Source organism: Nesoenas mayeri, assembly GCF_963082525.1.
Source record: "Nesoenas mayeri genome assembly, chromosome: 10".
Lineage (NCBI taxonomy): Eukaryota > Metazoa > Chordata > Aves > Columbiformes > Columbidae > Nesoenas > Nesoenas mayeri.
In genome coordinates, this window is record NC_137560.1 from 24188800 (window position 1) to 24206807 (window position 18008).

An 18008-nucleotide genomic window follows, 5' to 3' on the forward strand; every position below is an offset into this window, starting at 1 on the left:
CCACGCTGCGCGGCGCTGCCGCGGGTGGCTCCGGCAGAGCCAGCGCAGGCAGCGGGTGCAGCGGGGCCGTGGCGCTGCAGACCCCGAGCCCTTCCCTTCAGCCACTCACAACAGCCACCCCAGTGGGTTTTTACACTTTATTAAATACATCTCGGCTGCAGGAGCCGCTCTATTCGTTCTCCTCGCTGCGCAGTCTGGCGTTGGGATTGGTGATCTTGATGGCGAGCTGGGCCGCTCTCTCCACGATGATCTTGCGGTTCTTGGAGGAGACGTTGTGAGCAATCTCTGCGCAGTACGACCTGCGGAAACAGCCGGCGCCTCAGCCCGGGCCCAGCGGCCGCAAACAGCCAGCGCCTCAGCCTAGACCCAGCGCCGGCCCAGTGGCCGTGTCGCCGCACCCAGGGAACCAGCCGCCCCCAGCCAAGCCCGACCTGTCCAGGCTGAGCGGGCGCTGGACTCCAGCACAGCTCCGCTCCCACCCGCTCTCTTATGAACAAGGAGTTGGTGAGAAGTAGCTTTTTACGGTGTTAATTACAACTCTAACTGCTTTGTTATGAAAGTGCTACTCATAGATGTAGGCCTGCATCCCAACAGCTGGAAGCCACAGCTCGGTCACTGCTTTATCACAGTGCTGCAGTACAGCGCCGTTTGCTACCATCATAGCATCAGATTGTTGCCAAAGGTACAAATTCACTGGCCCCAAGACACCCTGTGCCCCCCATGAGCGGCTCCGCCACCCATCACCCGGCAGCACCGCAGCTCTATGGAAGCCAACACAGCGTTCCTGCTCTTCAGTCAGCAGGCTCCCTCGGCCCTGCCCGCATCCTGCCCACCGCGCTGCCCCGGAGCCCCGCGCACTCACTTGTTGCTCATCATGAGCACCTCCAGCTCCTTGACGTTGTGGACCAGGAACTTCCTGAAGCCCGTGGGCAGCATGTGCTTCGTCTTCTTATTGCTGCCGTAGCCGATGTTGGGCATCAGGATCTGGCCCTTGAACCGCCGGCGAACTCTGTTATCGATACCTCTCGGTTTACGCCAGTTGCGCTGAAGAAATGCAGAAAACACGCGGTGATTACGAGACCGGTCTGAGAACACGGGCCCTCAGGTAACCGCTCTAGCAGAACCCTTCTCCCGAAGCGCCGTGCTGCCAGGCGGTGCCGGCCCGGCCCGCTGCCTCAGCACGGAACCTCCGTGCTTCAGGTCGCCACCCACCCCGAAGGCAACCGCACCCGACTGGCCCAGAACTCGCTGTTTAAGGAATTTCGTGTGACTCTTTACCTTGATCTTGACATAGCGATCAGACTGGTGCCGGATGAACTTCTTGGTCCTCTTCTTGACGATCTTCGGTCTGACGAGAGGCCGCAGGGCAGGCATGGTGCCTGGGGGCAGCGGATGAGAGGGGCCCCGCACGCCGGGACGCGCCGCCCCGCCCGCGGGTGTCGCAGAGTCTCTTCCCCGCGCGGCCACGCCAGGCCCGCCAGGGAATGGGCGTTCGGCTGCGCTGCTGTCCCTCCCGCCTCCGAAGCTGGCAGAGCACCGGCAGCTCTCCAGATGCGATCCTGGGAGGTGCCCGCGTTCCCCCGCCGCTCCCGCCCCGCAGCGCCGGCGTCCGTCCCGCTCCCCGCACCCGGGCCCCGCCGGCGCTGCTCCCGACCGGGAACAGCCGTTCAAACCCGCCGCACGCAAACCGCGGGAACGCGCCCGCGGGAGCGCGCAGCCCGAGCACTAGCGATAAAAGCGGCGGTTTTCGCTCTCAGGCCCCGGGGAAGCGACCCGCGCCCGCGGCCCCGGGCCCGCACCCGCTCCCGCACCGCGGCCCGGCCGGCTCGGCTGCGCTCCCACCCCGCGGAGCAGAGCCCGGCCGGGCATCCCCGCGGCGGGGCCTCGCGCCCCGGCAGCAGAGCCCCGGCCCGGGAGGCCGCCAGGGAGGCCCCGGCCCTGCGGCCGCGGCGATCGGCGGAGGGCAGCGGGACCTGCCCGGGGGAGCGGCCGCGCCGGGCCCGCGGCCCCCGCGGGGCGGATGAGGACGGGTGGGGGCGCATGAGGACGGATGGCGGGGGATGGGGACGGATGGGGACGGATGGCGGCGGATGGAGACTCACCGGGTGCCGATGGCGCCGTTCGCGGCAGCGCCCGCCGAGAGAAGGGGCGGGCCCGTGCGGGGGCTGATGGGAAACACGGAAGGTCCTGCCAGGTCCGCGCGGTGCCGCGCCTGCGCAGTGCGGAGCGGGGCCCCGCGGGGCAGCGAGCGCCTGCCGGAGGTTCTGCCGGAGGTTCTGCCGCAGGTCCTGCCGCAGGTCCTGCCGCAGGTCCTGCCGGGCGGCTCGCCCCGGGAGAACGGATCGGGGCTTCCCGCCGCGCCTCGAGGCGTGCTTTTGCCACGAGTCTGCCAGGACCTGCGTGGCGTCACTTCCGCCAGGCTGTGCCGAGGCGCCACTTCCGCCAGGCCCGCTGGGCGGGCGGGCGCCACCTGGCGGGCGGGCGGTGCCCCCGCCCCGCAGCCCCAGGGCCTCCCGGGGCCGCCCGCCGCGCGCGCGCGTGAACCGCGGCCGCGCCGAGTCCGGCGGCTCCGCAGAGCGGGCGGGGCCGGGGGGCGGGGCCGGGGCCCAGAAGAACAGGCGGTATAAAAACACGGATACGTTTATTAGAAATGTACAGATATTTTACACATTCTATGAGCGATGAGCAGCGCACACACACACATTAAGACCCTGGTGAGCACAGGAGCCTGCAAGGACACCCAGCGCTGCGAGGGCAGCGGCTGCGCTCGGCCGAGGCGCGGTTGACGCTCGGTTGATGCGCGGTTGACACTCGGTTGCCGCGCGGTTGCCGCTCAGCCGAGGCTCAGGCTCTCCTGGTTCTCCCGCAGCCACGTGTGATACACGTTTAACTTGTGGTCCTGCGGCTGCACCTGAAGCACAGCAGAAGTGTCAAGTCAGTACAACACCTGCTCTCAGCACAGCCCCCGCTCTGACCGTCTCCCCTGCGCACTCCAGTCGCCTCCGCCCCGCCAGGCACGGATACAGCCCCTGGACGGGCCCGCTCCCCGTGAATGGGGAGGGGTCCTACACCAGAGAGCAGAACGGCCCCGTGTGCCCCACCAGAGGAGCCCAGCACAGCCCACAGCCCCCAGCACCAACCGCAGAGACAGCAGGAAACACAGGGAACTCAGATCTTAACTGGGGCTGGGAAGACTCACCCCCACATCGAGGAAACAAGAAAAGTAACAGTGAAAGCGAAAAATTACAGAAGGTGTGGAGTGGAGTCGGGAGTGTGGAGCCGCCGGGCAGAGCCCCCGGAGCCGCCGCAGCACCCACCTCCTTCCACTCGTTGACGCAGAAGATGCGGTAGGAGTCGTTCCCGTACTTGCCGATGCCGTGCAGCTCGATGGGGTAGCGCCAGCGCTTGCTCAGGTACTCGTCTGCAACACAGCACACACCTCACTGCCCACGCTGGCACTAAACCCCGCGCCCTGCTGCTCAGACAGCACTTTGGGACACTTTCAATGCAAAACACAAGTTTTAGGTCTTTCGTGCCGAAAGCAGGCAATGAAATCCTACAGGGTGTATCTTAAGCACCTCTTAAACAAACCTCTGCGGGTGAGTTTTAACTCCATCTCCTCTGAACCCACAGAGCAATGCTTTCATTCTATGTACAGAAAATATCAGAATCAAAGAAAAATTCCATCTGGAGGGGCCTTCTGAAGGTCACCAGCTGCAAAGCAGAGCAGAGCCACCTCAGCAGAGCACAAAACCCCCCGGCAAGTCCTGCAGGCGTTCACATCTTCCCCTCTGGGAAGTCCCCCAGACAAAGGCCTCTTGCCCATCTCACTATCTATGTGTTGTTTCAGTCTCGGTTAAGACAACAGGATCAACAGCTTTGCATGTGTAAGACCAACAACACCGCGATGTTGCATAAAATAAACCACCAGCAGTATTTGCCAAACAGAAAGTCCCAGAGTGCTGGCTGAATATTTATCTCCCTGGTGCCACTCAGGCCGCTCCATGAACAGTCGGGAAAACCTACCGGAGAACTTGATGATGGTTTTCGCCCTGAGCGCGTAGAGGCCGAGCGGCTTGAGCAGCTCTGACATCTCCTTCCAGTCCGCAGCCCGGGTTACCTCAGGAGAAGGGTATTTTCTGAAGAACTCCCAGAGCACAGGAATTGCCATTTTACCTGGTGAGAGAAACCACCGCAGGTCATTCTCTCTGCCAGTTACCTGTGTGCACGTTTTGCCGGGAGCTTTTATCAGGGGCAAGAGTTACTAATTAAACATTTTTTTCTAATCCACTGCCATAATATACATTTATTCTTTCATTAATGCCACTAAAAATCACAGCTGTTCTAACAGCACCCTTACATTTACACAACATGAAATTGTATCGCTCTATTTACCTGAGGTTTTATTGAGAAATATAGTTGCAATGAGAAGTTTCCATGGATCGTGGAAAAGTGTTTCCTGGACCAAATTAAAAGGAGATCGTGGAGGAGTCCATTTTCGCAAGGCTTTCCTCCTGGGCGCGCTGGGGGCTGTACAGAGGCAGCGCAGGAAAGGTTACTGGGCAATGAAGGAGGGACTCACACACTTAAAGAAAATAACGTTTAAAACGCAGAACATTTGAAGCGGATTCCTCCGGTGGGGGCACTGCATGCGGAGAGACCGCCGCAATCCACACACCATCCACAGAGCTGCCGGGACGGCGGCCCCTGGCACAGGCGGCAGGAGCCACGGCTGCCTGGCTGTGCCCCGCTCCCTGCTCCACGGATCTGGGGAGAGGGGTCCCCAGGTCCCCCCCAGACGGAGCAGCAGCTGAGGGGCGCAGGGAGTCCCCCCACAGGGCAACACCCCAGGGGCTGACCAGAGCTCCCCCGAGCCCACACGGCCCAGCGCCGCACAGCTGCCGAGGAGTTCGGAACCGGACCCAGCGGTGGTTTGCAAGATACAAACCACAGGGGCTTAAAATAGGCCCAGCTCAGCCCTGGAGCGCTAAGCCGGGCTCTCTGATGCCACCTAAGCACAGCCAGCCTAAAACTGGGGATCTTCCAGAACATCACTTCATCTGGAGCCAGCCTGTTCCTGCCCCCAGAAAACATTTATTTCCCTAAGGAATATTATACCTTCTTTACTGTATTTGCTTGAAAAATATGGACTCGTTTTCCTCCTATCCACTTGCGTTCGTGGGATAGACTCTTCTGTAAAGAAATAATACTTCAGCATTAAAAAGAGAAAAAACAAGTATTTTGCTGTCACGTTTCACACACCATTTCCACTTCACGTTGTGATGGAAATGCAAGGATTTCTTGTAGGCGTACAGACATAAATGTGCTTCAGATCCACTCCAGTACTCTCTGTATTTCAACTCTATACAAAATCTTCAGAAGATAAACTGTTACTTTGCCTCAGTCCGAGGAAACAGGCTCAAACCACAACCAAGGACTAAACGTTTTCCACATACTGCAGCGTGTGAAACAAGCTAGAACAAGCCTTTTTATGAATCAAACCGACCAACTGTGCAACAATATTAAATGAATTAGTGCAAAGGTAATGAGCATTATTATATTACACTATACAGCTGAAGACATCAGTAGAGTAAGTTCCAGTTGTGAATTAACCTGCATTAAGTTAAATGCTGTTGGATAAAGAAATGAGATGGTTTCAGATGTCAAAGCAGCGTGACCTGAATCGCAATACTTTGCTCGTACAGTCAGGAGAAGCCCTGGCAGCACGTTAGGATAATATTCTGCCCAAACCCACACAAATACCTGATGGCATTTTAACTGTGGTGAAGCTTTTCTCGTCACAGGGCTGCCAGACGTCAGCATCCACTCCAGTGTCAGATTTGACGTCCCGGGTACCTCGACTCCCTCTGTCCGTCTCTTTCCCCATGTTCAGTCCATTGGTTTTCTCCTCAGACTCTGCACAAGTTGTGTCATCAGAACCCGTCTCCATACATCCCTGCTCCGCCAGGCTCTGCAATTCCCTTTGCTCACGAGCCGGCACCGATCTCAGCCGCGTGTCCGACCGGGCCCTGGAGACCCCCACCCGTGTTCTTCCTGCACCCGCGGGGTCTGCGTTCTGGTCGACACCCCGGCTGCCAGCGGCAAGCGGCTCTGCCCTTCTGCAGAGCTTCTTGTTTTGAACGCACTCTCTTTCCTGTTTGTTACACACTCTTCTCGGCCTTTTGGGCTGGGTATTATCTCGATTCCTCTTTTCTGAGCTTCTTTCAGTTTTTGTATTCTGAACACTTTTCCTACCTGCCCTTTTTCTTGTGTTTTTCAAACAGTCCTCTGGTTTTATGCCTTTTGTGACCAAATCCTCGCTTTCCAGAGCAGAGGTGGCATCTTCCAGGCGTCTGTTTCCAGCTCCGTCCTCTGCCCCGTGTTGTGTACTGAGGCCTCGCGCTTGACTGTGACAACCCTCGTTCTCCAAAACAGTTCCCGCAGCTTTTGTGCTGCACCCTGTCGCCCTGGAGCGGCTGTTGCTCTGACGAGGGCCTGCAAAACCAAAATCTTCTGCTGTTAGCGTTGTCTCCCCAGTTTTCCAAAGATACTCCACAAGCGCCCTTTTCGATCTCAGCTTAGTCCCTTCAGGGCTGCGGGAGGAGAGAAAAGCGGATTATGAGACGTCTCCACCCTCCTGCCCTTCGCCTAAACAACCGCTGCGGTGATTAAGAACAGCAAACGAGCAGCTGACAGGCTGGCGGCCGCGCACACCGCGGGGCCTCGCCCGAGCGAGCTCTGCTGAGCCTCCACACACGCGTGTCCAGCCGCCCCGCGCGAGCACAGCCCCGGAGCGGCGGGGCCGGCCCGGGCCGCACCCTCACCTGACGAAGTACACGTCGGTTCTGCCCGCGGTGCGGCCCGACCGCCGCCGCCTGGTCACCGCCCGCCAGCCGCTCGGGAGGCTGCTGGGGGAAGGAGCCGCTCGGGCGGGACCGTGCTCGGGACGCTGCTCGGGTTCCCGCTCGGGTTCCCGCTCCGCCATCGCGCCGCCGAACCGCGCTCCGCTGTCACGTCACGTGACGTGCCGCCCTTCCCGCCTCCTCTCCTGCGCAAGCGCACCCCGGCCGCGCTGGCAGGCGCCCCCTGCCGTGCCGGCGGTCCGGCGGGACCCCGGGCGCATGCGCGTTGCCCGTGGCAGCGCAGGGCGGTGTAAACATCCGGCCGGGATGCGCACCGCGCTCACCTGGCGCGACAAGGCCGAGCAGTGGTGAGCGGCCCGGGGACGGCGGGCTCGGCCGGCCGGGGGCCTGGCCTGGGCACCGGGGAGCCTGGCCTGGGCACCGGGGCGGGCCGGGGAGCGGGGCCGGGCGCGGCCGATCCTCGCGCGGGAGCGGCGCGGGGCGGCTCGTTGAGGCGGCGCTGGGCCGCCCCGCGCGCGGTGTCCGCTGTCCGGGGCCCCAGGTGCCGGGGATCCGGGGATCCGGGGCAGCGGAGCCTTCCTGGGGCTGTTTTGGCCTTCACGTTACGCGCAGCCTGGGCAGCCGCCGGTGCCGCGGGCGGTCCGTGCGCGCTCCGCGGCGGCGCTTGCTCTGGGCTGCCCCGGAGCCGGTGTCCGGGCCCGCCGGCGGCAGCTGCCGGTGCGCGGCACCTTTGGCGCTGAAGGGAACACATTTTCTGCCTGCTACTCTGGTCTTTTCTTTAGCATTTATGACCTTGCGTTCAAACCGGACGGGACTCAGCTGGTCATCGCTGCTGGAAACAGGCTGCTGGTAGGAAATTCTTCTTTCATTTTGCATTTGCAGCTGTATGGATGTGATTTCTTTCACATTAACTTATGAATATAACCCATCAAAATCCTTTTATCTCTGCCAGTCCAGCCTCATCTTTACATACATATTAATGCAGACTAACCATAAAGCGTTTTGAAGCTTTTTAATGTTTCTTTCCAAGTTTTAAGCCCTGTTTCCAAGAGTAATGAGATTTAAGTCTCTTGTGTCATCTCATCCTCTCGCACCTCAGCCGGTGGTTTGGAATCCATTAACCTGCATCCTGCGGGATGGAGGGATGGATGGTGCGGTTGTAGAGATGTAGGCTTTATTATTTTATATGTATTTTATTTGTTTTTCACAGAATGGTATATTTAGTGATGGTCCTTTCTAGTAATTTATTATGTTTCAACATTCGGTGCAGGGGAAAGAAGAGAAAGAAGTAAAACAAGCTGCCCAAATGAGCTCTTTGGAGATTTCTTTAGTGCACATAATTTTCTGACACTGAGTCTTCTTTCAGTCCCAGAAGTATCACATGGGGAAAGCTGCTTCTACGCTTTAAAACGTTTTGTCTTGCATGGGCTGTGTGCGGTGCACAAAAGCAAACACAAAGTGTGTAATCTTGTTGGCCTCCGGTAATTTTATATCCCAGTCCTCACTGAAAGATTTTGTGTCTGTTTTCTTTGTTGTATGTTTGGTTTTGTTTCCCCCGGTTGAAACAGGTGTATGATACTTCTGATGGAACCTTGATTCAGCCTTTGAAAGGACACAAGGACACCGTGTACTGTGTGGCGTATGCTAAAGATGGTAAATATGATTTTGTTGTCTGGTTTGAGAAGTGCACATCTTCCATTTCTTATTGATAAACAGAGAAATCAGGGATGTTTCAGTAACCGCATTTTGAACATGTGTGAGTGCTGGTGTTTCATTTGTTCGTTTTTCGTGGAGGGTTTGGGCTCCCATACAAATGCCACGTGCAGCAGTCCTGTGCATTCGGCGTAAGGCCCCTGTTCATCCGAAAGCTGTGGTCCCCACTTTGCTTCTACTTCACGATGGTTACGTTTGTATGTGTGGGGTGGTGAGGGAGGTGGGTTCCCAGAGATCCGCCTGTCTCTGGTTTGTATTCCCACAGCTCCCGATCTGATCCCTCACGCATTTCAGTGCTCTCTGCAGACCTTACTCTGCTTCCAGTCCTGTCGTTGTCTCCGATTCTCATTCTGTGGGAACTCAAAGGACTCGCTCTCACATGCTGCTGTTCCAGATGTAGGCGATACCTGTGACAACGTCCCGTTTTTCCCCTGACACAAATCACTGTGCCTGAGGGTGCTGGACGGGCTGTCCCTGCCCCTCCTGGCGCGCTGGGAATGCCAAACAGTGCCATGGGGCGGCGCAGGGCTGCGGGAGCGCGGTCACATCCAGACCTTCGCAGCGTCAGGCGCTTTGCTGAGCCTTGTCAGGTTCAAGAGCTTCTTGCTCTCTCTTTGATTGAGTATTTGGAGTTAAAGTGCCTCTTGTATGTGTGGGATTTAAATTCTATTTAATTCCTAGGCAAACGTTTTGCATCTGGCTCTGCTGATAAAAGTGTGATAATTTGGACTTCAAAGTTAGAAGGAATTCTGAAATACACGTAAGTGATGCCTTTCAATCCTGTTTCTCACAGGCGGGCTTTGATTGTGCACTTGTGCTGGCAGAGGGTACGTGCTCTAGATTTGGAAGGAGGTCGACTAAGGTCAGAGAAAACGCTGGTGAGCGGGGAACAGGGAAGAGGAAAAGAACAGTCAGAGTGTCTGAATGAGGCAGGAAAGCAATTAAAGGCATAAAAGAGTGTGAGAAGTCGAGATAATCTCTGAATTTAAAGGGCTGTCAGAGGACTGAGGAAATGTATACATCGAAAGGAAATGAAACAGAATCTGACTCTGATCTTGTATAATAAAATTAATATCATTCTGGTTCAAAGACCAAATTAAATGTAAGATTTGGTACTTTCAGTATATTTCCATCCAGCTTCTGACTTTATTTTCCTGTCATCCCTCTTAAACGACATCTTCAGGTCCTGCTCCTGACCGTGTGTGTACATGTATCCCTAGTTAGTGCACAAACTGCTGTTCTACGAGCGCTTGTTTTAGAATCTAAACCAAGCACATTTGGGTTGGAATTTGGATAGCGCCTTTAGTCACGCCTCACAAACCACCCTCTGCATACATTTTTAGCCACCCTTGATGAAATACAGTGAATGCTGCCGCTTAAAACCAAGTGGTTTTAAGGTTTATTACCGATTTAGTTTACAGTAATTGCAGATTAATTTAGTGTAATATAAACTGATCGAATTATTTCTGGCATCTGGCAAACCTTTCGGCTATCCTGCTGAAAGTCAGCAAAGCGGGCATTTAAGACTGATTTATTGAAATATGGCTGTAACTTCGTTCTAGGCATAATGACTCTATACAGTGTGTCTCGTACAACCCCCTTACGCATCAGCTGGCGTCCTGCTCCTCGAGTGACTTCGGTAGGTCTCCTGTTAGCCAGAAGCGGTGCGGGCGCGGTGCGGGACACCGGCACGGCTGCCGGGTGCCAGGGGGTACAATGTACCACCGTGGGACCCTGTTGTGTTGGAGAGACACCCTCTGTGGTATTTAGGTGAATTTTTTTCCCCATTTACTGACAAATAATGTGTATTTAAATGTTCTTCTAGCAGTGGATGAGACTTTGATCCCTCTAAAGTTCCAGCTGAGTTTTTTGGCAGTATCGGTTTCTAGTCTGGACACTGGTAAATGCTTACATGTCACTTATTTTGGCTTTTTGTTTGCTTCCATCAAGGCTTGTGGTCTCCTGAACAGAAGTCAGTCTCTAAAACTAAAACCAGCAGTAAGATTACTTGCTGTAGGTAAGTTCTAAGGATTACCTGTGTCATTTTTTTCAATACAAACAATTAAAAATAATATGCAAGCTTTAAAATAAAAAAAGTTCAGGTGAAATGGTTCAGGCTGTGCAGTGACAGTACGTGGTGGTACGAGAGGCTTCTCCCCCTTTTTTAATAGCCAAGGGCTTTGGGTTTTATTTGATCCTGCTTACACCTGAATTATTCTGCAGACATGAGAGAGGCGCTCTGGTCCTGAGCGGGTGTCAGTGTCCCGCTGCCTCTGCAGCTGGCCCGCGCAACAGCTGGAAAACAGTCAGAGGAAAAGCAGTTCTGCTCTGTTCGTAGAGCTGCTCTCCCGCGCTGTTGGTCTTTCAGCAGGAGATGTTCCCGTTCCGGGGGAACTGAAGCGAGGGCACGTTGATTTGTGCAAAGCCACCGTCTATCTGCCCGACAGACCGGAGTGGGAACCAGATTCCTCCGTCCCGCACCGCGCGGTCCGAGCCGAGCAGGGCTCTAAATGTGGCTTGTAAATGCTCTTGTCTCCTGCCAACACTGTCACCCCCTAAACGCAAACGTTAGGAGTACTGCAGGCAGATAATAGCGGGTTGTTGTTATTTCTACATGTTAAAATTTCTGTGTATATTATAAAAAGTTCTGCTATCGTGCATGCTGTTTCCATGAATGTGGATCTAGGTGCATAAACAACCTGTAGGATGACTGGCTGCCTCCCAGTGTGCTTCTGCCATCCCCATGGTGTGGGCACCATCCTGCCCCCCTGCTGCTTGTTTTCAGTAGTTTGCTCTGTGTGTGTGTTTTGTCAGCTGGACCAACGATGGGCAGTACCTTGCTTTGGGGATGTTCAACGGCGTCATCAGCATCAGGAATAAGAACGGTGACGAGAAGGTTAAAATAGAGCGCACAGGGGGTGCTTCAGCTCCAATATGGTCCATCTGTTGGAATCCATCCAGGTAAATAATGTCACACTTCCTTTTTGGTCATGCTGAACAGATAATCCTTGGCTTATTGATTGCCAAGGGTTTGACTTTTATCCCTGCCCAACCAGATTAACGCCATGTACTGCGTTACCTTTTTTCAAGTGATCGTGTAGTGGGTTTTGGTTTTGCTGCTGGTCTTTAACTGGATGGAGAAACGGGGAACCAGTTCCACTTGTTTCTCAAGAAACATTTCCATTGTCTGTCGTGTTCGTGCTGTTGTTTGGTTGGTTGTTTGGTGTCTTGCTTGGTTGTTCGTTTTGTGGGTGGTGGGGGCCGTGAGTGTCTGTTTGGACTGGGGGAGAGAGAGCAGCTGTTTTTTCACTCCAGTTCAGCCCAGAGGGAATATTGTCCCAGATGTGTGAACAGACACTTGCTATTGCAGTCGGTGGGCGAGGTTTTGGAGCAGAGCAGATGGCGCAGCGGAGTCAGGTCACAGCTGTGTAGCGGAGACAGTGGCACTGGCACCCGGGCCTGGCGCGGGGCAGGGTAGTGAGGCACACAGCCCCGACCCGCGGGGAGACGCGGCCTCTGAGGACTCCAGCCTGTGAGTGAAACCTCAAAGGAACATATACATGTATATTATCTAGAACAGTAATGTACAGAAAGGACCGAGGGCAGACAGTATTATGCAGGGTACAAAATCAGACATTCACAAAGGAGGAAATTCTAGATGAACAGATGCCTGTATGATCTTAATTAACTCTGCTAGTGTGTGTTCATTATGAGATAGTTCTTAAGTACGTGACAACACGTTGCTTCTCCCCACGGATGCCTGCATCACACATTGACCAAAGGGATGACACTTACTAAACAGCTGGATTTCCATCAGGTTTCTCAATTGCTCCTTTTTGCTCAGCTGCTGGCGGGAAGCTTTGTTTGCAGTGGAAAGTCCGGACCGCCATCTCCCTTCCCAGCAAGGGGCAGTGGAGGGGAGACTCCAGTGTTGTGCTGCGAGCCGCAGCTGCAGCGCTAACCCTGCACACCCTCCCCACCCCGCCGGGGTCCCCGTGGGGCTGCGCTTCCCCCTCGCTGGTGCCCACACCTCCCCGGCGCTGCCGCCGGGACCAGCGCCCACGCGCTGCACCCGCTGCAGGGACCGTGGGCGTCACTGTCCCCGCTGCGGGCGCTGCTGCACGCGAGGTGACACGTCAAGCTCTGCGGCCATTCCTGTAAAGGAGACGCGTTTTTCTTTTGTGTCCCCAAGCCATTTTTTGGTTTTAAACAGCAAGATGTATCCGCTGTCCTTTCAGGTTGTGGTTTTTAAAGAGTAACATGAAGTAAATTCTGCTATCTTATTTACCCTATTGCTCTAAGAAATGTGTTAATGAATTGCTGTAGAATGACTACTTTCTTTGTTGTTTTAGAGACGAACGCAATGATATTTTGGCTGTGGCAGACTGGGGTCAGAAACTTTCCTTCTACCAGCTGAGTGGCAAACAGGTGTGTTTGGCACCGCGAGGCAGGAGCGGCAGGACATTCTCATCGTTCTGTGCCCCGTACTCAGAGTGTTTGCATACCAGAGCTTTATTAGCTACATTAAATGAGTTCTGTTTTCCCAGCCTTTTATGAGTCCGCTTTGGTTCTGTTTAACCATCTTGTCCCTCAGCTCTGGTTTCTCCCGTGGCAACTCAGCTGCTCTCTTACAGTTTTTGTACTAAGGCCCTTACAGCTCGGGTGACTTTGTGCCCTGGCTTACTGCTCTGTACAAGAGACCTTTGTATTTCTTTCAGCCAGTTAAGCGGGGTTTTGTGCCTTGCTGTGTTCTGAGCAGCGTGGTTTGGGGGGATACTTGGATGTGGTTTAGAGCTGCCTTGGGAATCGTAATACAACCCGTGATTCTGGGTATAAAAGGTTGTGCGTGGCCAGGGGAGTGGGAAGGATGGTGTCAGTGGTGGCACTCGTTGCCTTGGGAAAACACAAAATGATCCTTTTGCTAATGTTGTTGATTTTTTTCCCCTCGTAGGTTGGGAAGGACAGAATGCTCAATTTTGACCCTTGCTGTGTTAGCTATTTCACTAAAGGAGAGTATATTTTACTGGGCGGTTCAGACAAACAAGTTTCCCTCTTCACGAAGGATGGCGTGCGCCTGGGTACCATAGGAGAGCAAAGCAGCTGGGTGTGGACGTGCAAAGTTAAGCCAGACTCCAACTATGTGGTGAGTAGGAGCATTTTTCTGACTTTTTCACAGAGAATTTGTCATAGAGATAAGACCATAGTTTTCAAACTCACTTGTTCAACCTGGACACGCTTAGTGAGGCAGCAGAACCTCAGCAGTGGCTGGGGAGGCCCTGGAACTGCCCCCAGAGATACAAACAGCCTGCAGGAGTAGAACCTGAGCTGCAAGAGGCTGTAAATGAGCCCAACAGCTCTTTTCAGATGGTAAGGCATTTGCTGCGTTTTCGTCATAATAGAGGAGGGAAGAAAAGAAAAAATGGCAGCTCATTTCTACGTTGACCAAATCTAGTTCCATGTTGGCAAGAAAACATTGAATTTCTAGCATTGCACCTCGTGGAAAATGCCTGCAAGACAACCATCAGCCAGAAATGCTTCACGCCGTGTCACTGCGCAATCGGGAAGATACAGGGAGAATTTAAAACCAGAAACCAACCCACCACCCCCAGGAAAAACCCCAAACCCAACATCGCAATCAAACCAGCCCCCCCGCCCGCGACCACGAGGCTGCTCCCCGTCCTGCACTGCGCTCCTGCCGCTGCCCGAGTGCAGCAACTGCTGTCAGTCTGTGTGCTGGGCATGAAAAGGAATACGATGCTCATATAAATGCTGTACATTTGTCAGTTCTCACCTACATGAATCAGTTAATGGAAATCATTTTCTTCTTGTGTGCAGGCGGTAGGATGCCAAGATGGAACAATATCCTTTTATCAGTTGATTTTCAGCACTGTTCACGGCCTATATAAAGATCGCTACGCTTACAGGGACAGCATGACTGATGTTATTGTCCAGCACCTCATCACTGAGCAAAAAGGTAATTTCACACTTGCACTCAGGCCAGAGCATCACTCATTCTGTCCTGGTTTGGTGTTCTAATTGACATCCATGGAACACTTGGACTGTACGCTGCCCGCACCGGACGGGCTGTCGCTTTGAGGGTAAAGCTGCGGGGCCGCACTCGCAGGAGGAGAGCGCAAACCTGGGGCCTGGAGGCTCAGCGCTGACAGGCTTAATGAGAGATGTGGTATTTGCAAGGACACCGGGAGGGGCAGAGGCTTTGGAGATAAGGTTCTAATCTGCCAATGGGATAAAAATACTGCACATCATAGTTAGCTCTTTTTTCCTTCCTTGCAGCCTCAAGGGCTTGTGTTTACTTTGTGTCTTCATGTCCCCTGGCTTTGCGTGGCCAGGGTCGAAGTGTTGTCCCAGAAGGTGCTGTTTACAATGACAGAGGGTGAGAAGTTGCACTGGGGATGGTAGCTGAGGCAGATGCAGAACGACAAACGTATCCGAGCAGGAACCTACTTTCAATTCTAGAGATGCTTTAAAAGGTGCAATTTTAATGTATGAATAAGTTTTCTGATGTCTGTATCAATTATTTTCACGTCAGCCTATACCGTATTGCTTTTGTGTTTGTTTTTTCTTTCTCTAGTCCGAATAAAAGGCAGAGAGCTCGTGAAGAAAATCGCAATCTACAAAAACAGATTAGCAATCCAGATGCCAGAGAAAATCCTGATCTATGAGTTATACTCAGACGACTCTTCAGATATGTATTATCGGGTGAAGGAAAAGATAGTAAAAAAATTTGAATGCAACTTGCTGGTTGTGTGTTCAAATCACATTATTTTGTGCCAGGTATGTGCCTCAAAAATCCAGAGTGTTCTTGGGGTGCACAGGCTGTGAGATGCTGTCCCAGCGGCCGGGAGCGGGTTGTGCTGACGGTTCCCACCGTGTGGCACCCGCCGCTGCCTCTGCTGCCCTCAGACTGCTAGAGAAGGATGGGGGGGTGTTTTTACTTGTGCGTAGCGCTGGAAAACCTTAAAAAATCCACCCTGTTCAGTTGTCTGTCTGACTTCATGATTTTTGTATGTAAGAGCAGGCGCTCGTGCCAGTGTAGGTGTAACCACAGCACAGCAGGGACACGGTGGCTGTATCTTCACCTCCATGCGGTGTTTGGTCTGTTCTTGTGTCTTCAGGAGAAAAGGTTACAGTGCCTCTCGTTTAGCGGCGTTAAAGAACGAGAGTGGCTGATGGAGTCTCTTATTCGTTACATTAAAGTAATTGGAGGACCTCCAGGAAGAGAAGGGCTCTTGGTCGGCCTAAAGAACGGTCAGGTAACACATCGCGTCTGTTACGTGTCTTTTCACTGCAAATAAAGTCTGGCTTGTGCTCTGAGGGGGAGACCTCAGGAGCAGCATGCTCTTTTACAGCCCAGACTTTACCTGACAGGGTCTCGTCTTGTGATTAGAACCAGATTTCTTCCATCTGTAAACTTTGTACAAACATGTTTAACTGTGTTTGAAGTCCGTAAGTTGTCAGGAAGAGCTGCTGCAAGCGGAGCTGTCGGTGAGCTGGGCGCGTGTGCCCGGGCGGGCCGGCTGGACCTGGGGGGCGCTGGGACGCTCTGGGTGCCCCGGGGGACTTTGCTTCTGGTTCACAAGCCAGGGAGCAGCCGAGCGGTTCAGACTGAGCCCTGGAGAACGGGAGCAGGGAGGCACTGAGATCCTTTGTGTCTTCTGTCTCTGGGCTGTATGTCTCTGTAGTAGTATATTAATGTGACTGTTTAGCTAGTGAAGTATTAAATCATCCAGGATGTATAGCGTGTGTTTTATTTGTGTAGGCTTGTAACTTAGATTATGTTGTGGAAACAAGTCTTTTCAAGACACCTCAAACTGAAAGCGTTTCCTTAATTTTAATGACCAGTTTATCTCTGAAAAAAAATTGCGGTTTCATGCTCTAAACTGCGTTGAAGTGTGTGCCCGCCGTGCTGCTTCTGGTGCTGGGAGCGAGAATGGGTGCGCTGACGCTGGTTTCCAACCTGCGCAGATTCTGAAGATCTTTGTGGACAACGCGCTTGCCATGGTGCTGCTGAAGCAATCCACCGCCGTGCGCTGCCTGGACATGAGCGCCTCGCGCACCAAGCTGGCCGTGGTGGACGAGAACGACACCTGCCTGGTCTACGATATCCACACGAAAGAGCTGCTGTTTCAGGTAGAATTCTAAGTCTTAACAAACACCTGGGTGGGGAGGGAGCGCTTTGGAGCACAGAATACACCGGTAGCCTTCCTGTTCAGAAATTCACATAATGGTCATTTAAGCTATTTCCACATTTTGTAGATTTAGCTGTGATCTATTTCTCTATCAAAACAACCCTTTTGGAGACGGCGGACAGAGAATTAGAAGGCAGGAGATATATGTGAGCAACAGCTGAATAAAGAGCACTTATACATGTGACCTTTTCGGTTTAATTTAGAGCTCTGTCCTGTTCCCTTTGAAGTGTGACAGTTAATGAGCATTTGGCTTCATCATTAGTACGAGCAGAATTAAAGCCTAAACTTCTTTGTTCGTCGTGTATTCCTAGGCTGCAAAATGAATAGTGATAATTCTCTGTTCGCTGGCAGTTCAGCAGCCAGTGTGAGGGTTCACTCGTTAATGTTAATGAAACATTTTCAGAGAACACTGGATAGAAAGTCCGAAGTGCTACGAAGACGGGGTCTGTAACTTCCTTTTTGTTACAGGCAGAAAAGTGATCAATAAAATGTGCTAACTAGCTAACAGTGTATTATTGTGGAATTTTATATGTGCTACAGTTTAATATGATAGATTGCTAGTAAATACAAAAAAAGGGAATTATAGCTGTTTATTAAGATGTCAAATATGTCCCTATAAATCTGGTTAGAAATAGGCTCTGCTTTAGAATATCACAAACACGAATAGTAAGAGCGCGTACACACGCGGTCGGTAGCGGGTCGCACGTTCTAGCTGCGGGATGCACGTTTCCGCAGGAAGGTGCCGTGGTGTGTGTTGTAATCCCCGGCGCTCTCGTGCCTTAGGAGCCCAACGCCAACAGCGTGGCCTGGAACACGCAGTGCGAGGACATGCTGTGCTTCTCGGGGGGCGGCTACCTCAACATCAAGGCCAGCAGCTTCCCCGTGCACCAGCAGAAGCTGCAGGGCTTCGTGGTGGGCTACAACGGCTCCAAGATCTTCTGCCTGCATGTGTTTTCCATGTCAGCCGTTGAAGTTCCACAGGTAATCCTTTAATCTCGTTAAGCGTTGCTTTACATTTCATAAACATCAATGTTTAAGAAGTGAAGGAGCTTTTCTGAGACTCACTCATATTCCATTACCAAAATGATTGCAGTTCATGCTTTCATCATGTTCAAGTTATATTGCATGATCTATTTAATTTTTGTTTATTTGGCAAGAATTGATTTAACTTTGGTTTTGCTGTTGTTGGTGGTTGTTTCTATGCTCCCTTTCTACTTGCAAT

General features: G+C 53.2%; 3 protein-coding genes across 7 annotated transcripts in view; 1 reads left to right on the plus strand and 2 right to left on the minus strand.

Moving 5' to 3' along the window:
* Positions 1-123: 123 nt before the first annotated feature.
* Positions 124-2362, minus strand: RPL32 (ribosomal protein L32). 2 transcript variants are annotated; one of them, XM_080350702.1, is made up of 4 exons: positions 2103-2362; positions 1279-1525; positions 863-1044; positions 124-299 (listed from the first exon to the last, which is right to left on the minus strand). In XM_080350702.1, the coding sequence occupies exons 2-4, from the start codon at positions 1372-1374 to the stop codon at positions 170-172; spliced, it is 408 nt and encodes a 135-aa protein (XP_080206828.1). In that variant the 5' UTR covers positions 1375-1525; positions 2103-2362; the 3' UTR covers positions 124-169. The 2 variants fall into 2 exon arrangements, with proteins under 2 accessions (XP_080206828.1, XP_080206827.1); XM_080350701.1 differs by having other exon boundaries at positions 1279-1379; positions 2103-2235.
* A 270-nt stretch (positions 2363-2632) lies between these two features.
* Positions 2633-6990, minus strand: MBD4 (methyl-CpG binding domain 4, DNA glycosylase). Its single transcript, XM_080350735.1, has 7 exons — positions 6825-6990; positions 5764-6593; positions 5119-5193; positions 4396-4530; positions 4027-4176; positions 3318-3421; positions 2633-2911 (listed from the first exon to the last, which is right to left on the minus strand). Exons 1-7 carry the CDS (start codon positions 6983-6985, stop codon positions 2834-2836), a joined length of 1533 nt encoding a protein of 510 aa, XP_080206861.1. The 5' UTR covers positions 6986-6990; the 3' UTR covers positions 2633-2833.
* Positions 6991-7169: 179 nt separating this feature from the next.
* IFT122 (intraflagellar transport 122) overlaps positions 7170-18008 on the plus strand; it is a gene marked incomplete at its 5' end in the record, with an annotated part of 28181 nt that continues 17342 nt past the window's right edge. For all 4 annotated transcript variants that reach the window (XR_013922566.1, XM_080350755.1, XM_080350756.1 and 1 more), the window contains 14 exons: positions 7170-7210; positions 7646-7712; positions 8432-8516; positions 9258-9336; positions 10139-10215; positions 10527-10593; positions 11391-11537; positions 12929-13004; positions 13528-13719; positions 14412-14550; positions 15169-15371; positions 15713-15850; positions 16563-16727; positions 17570-17767. Coding sequence is in view for 3 of the 4 variants with exons in the window: in XM_080350755.1 (XP_080206881.1) it covers positions 7170-7210; positions 7646-7712; positions 8432-8516; positions 9258-9336; positions 10139-10215; positions 10527-10593; positions 11391-11537; positions 12929-13004; positions 13528-13719; positions 14412-14550; positions 15169-15371; positions 15713-15850; positions 16563-16727; positions 17570-17767 (1674 nt within the window). The remainder of the gene's footprint in view (positions 7211-7645; positions 7713-8431; positions 8517-9257; positions 9337-10138; positions 10216-10526; positions 10594-11390; positions 11538-12928; positions 13005-13527; positions 13720-14411; positions 14551-15168; positions 15372-15712; positions 15851-16562; positions 16728-17569; positions 17768-18008) is intronic.

Bases quoted from the DNA above. Each gene is read 5' to 3' on its own strand.
- RPL32 (XM_080350702.1), bottom strand. From the start codon at position 1,374: ATGCCTGCCCTGCGGCCTCTCGTCAGACCGAAGATCGTCAAGAAGAGG. The intron at 1,045-1,278 runs GTAAAGAGTCAC...GCATTTCTTCAG, and splicing joins ATCGCTATGTCAAGATCAAG to CGCAACTGGCGTAAACCGAG. The intron at 300-862 runs GTGAGTGCGCGG...CTGTTTCCGCAG, and splicing joins GTGCTCATGATGAGCAACAA to GTCGTACTGCGCAGAGATTG.
- MBD4 (XM_080350735.1), bottom strand. From the start codon at position 6,985: ATGGCGGAGCGGGAACCCGAGCGGGAACCCGAGCAGCGTCCCGAGCAC. The intron at 5,194-5,763 runs GTATTTGTGTGG...ATTTCTTTACAG, and splicing joins CACAGTTAAAATGCCATCAG to AAGAGTCTATCCCACGAACG. The intron at 4,531-5,118 runs GTATAATATTCC...GCCTCTGTACAG, and splicing joins AAGCAAATACAGTAAAGAAG to CCCCCAGCGCGCCCAGGAGG.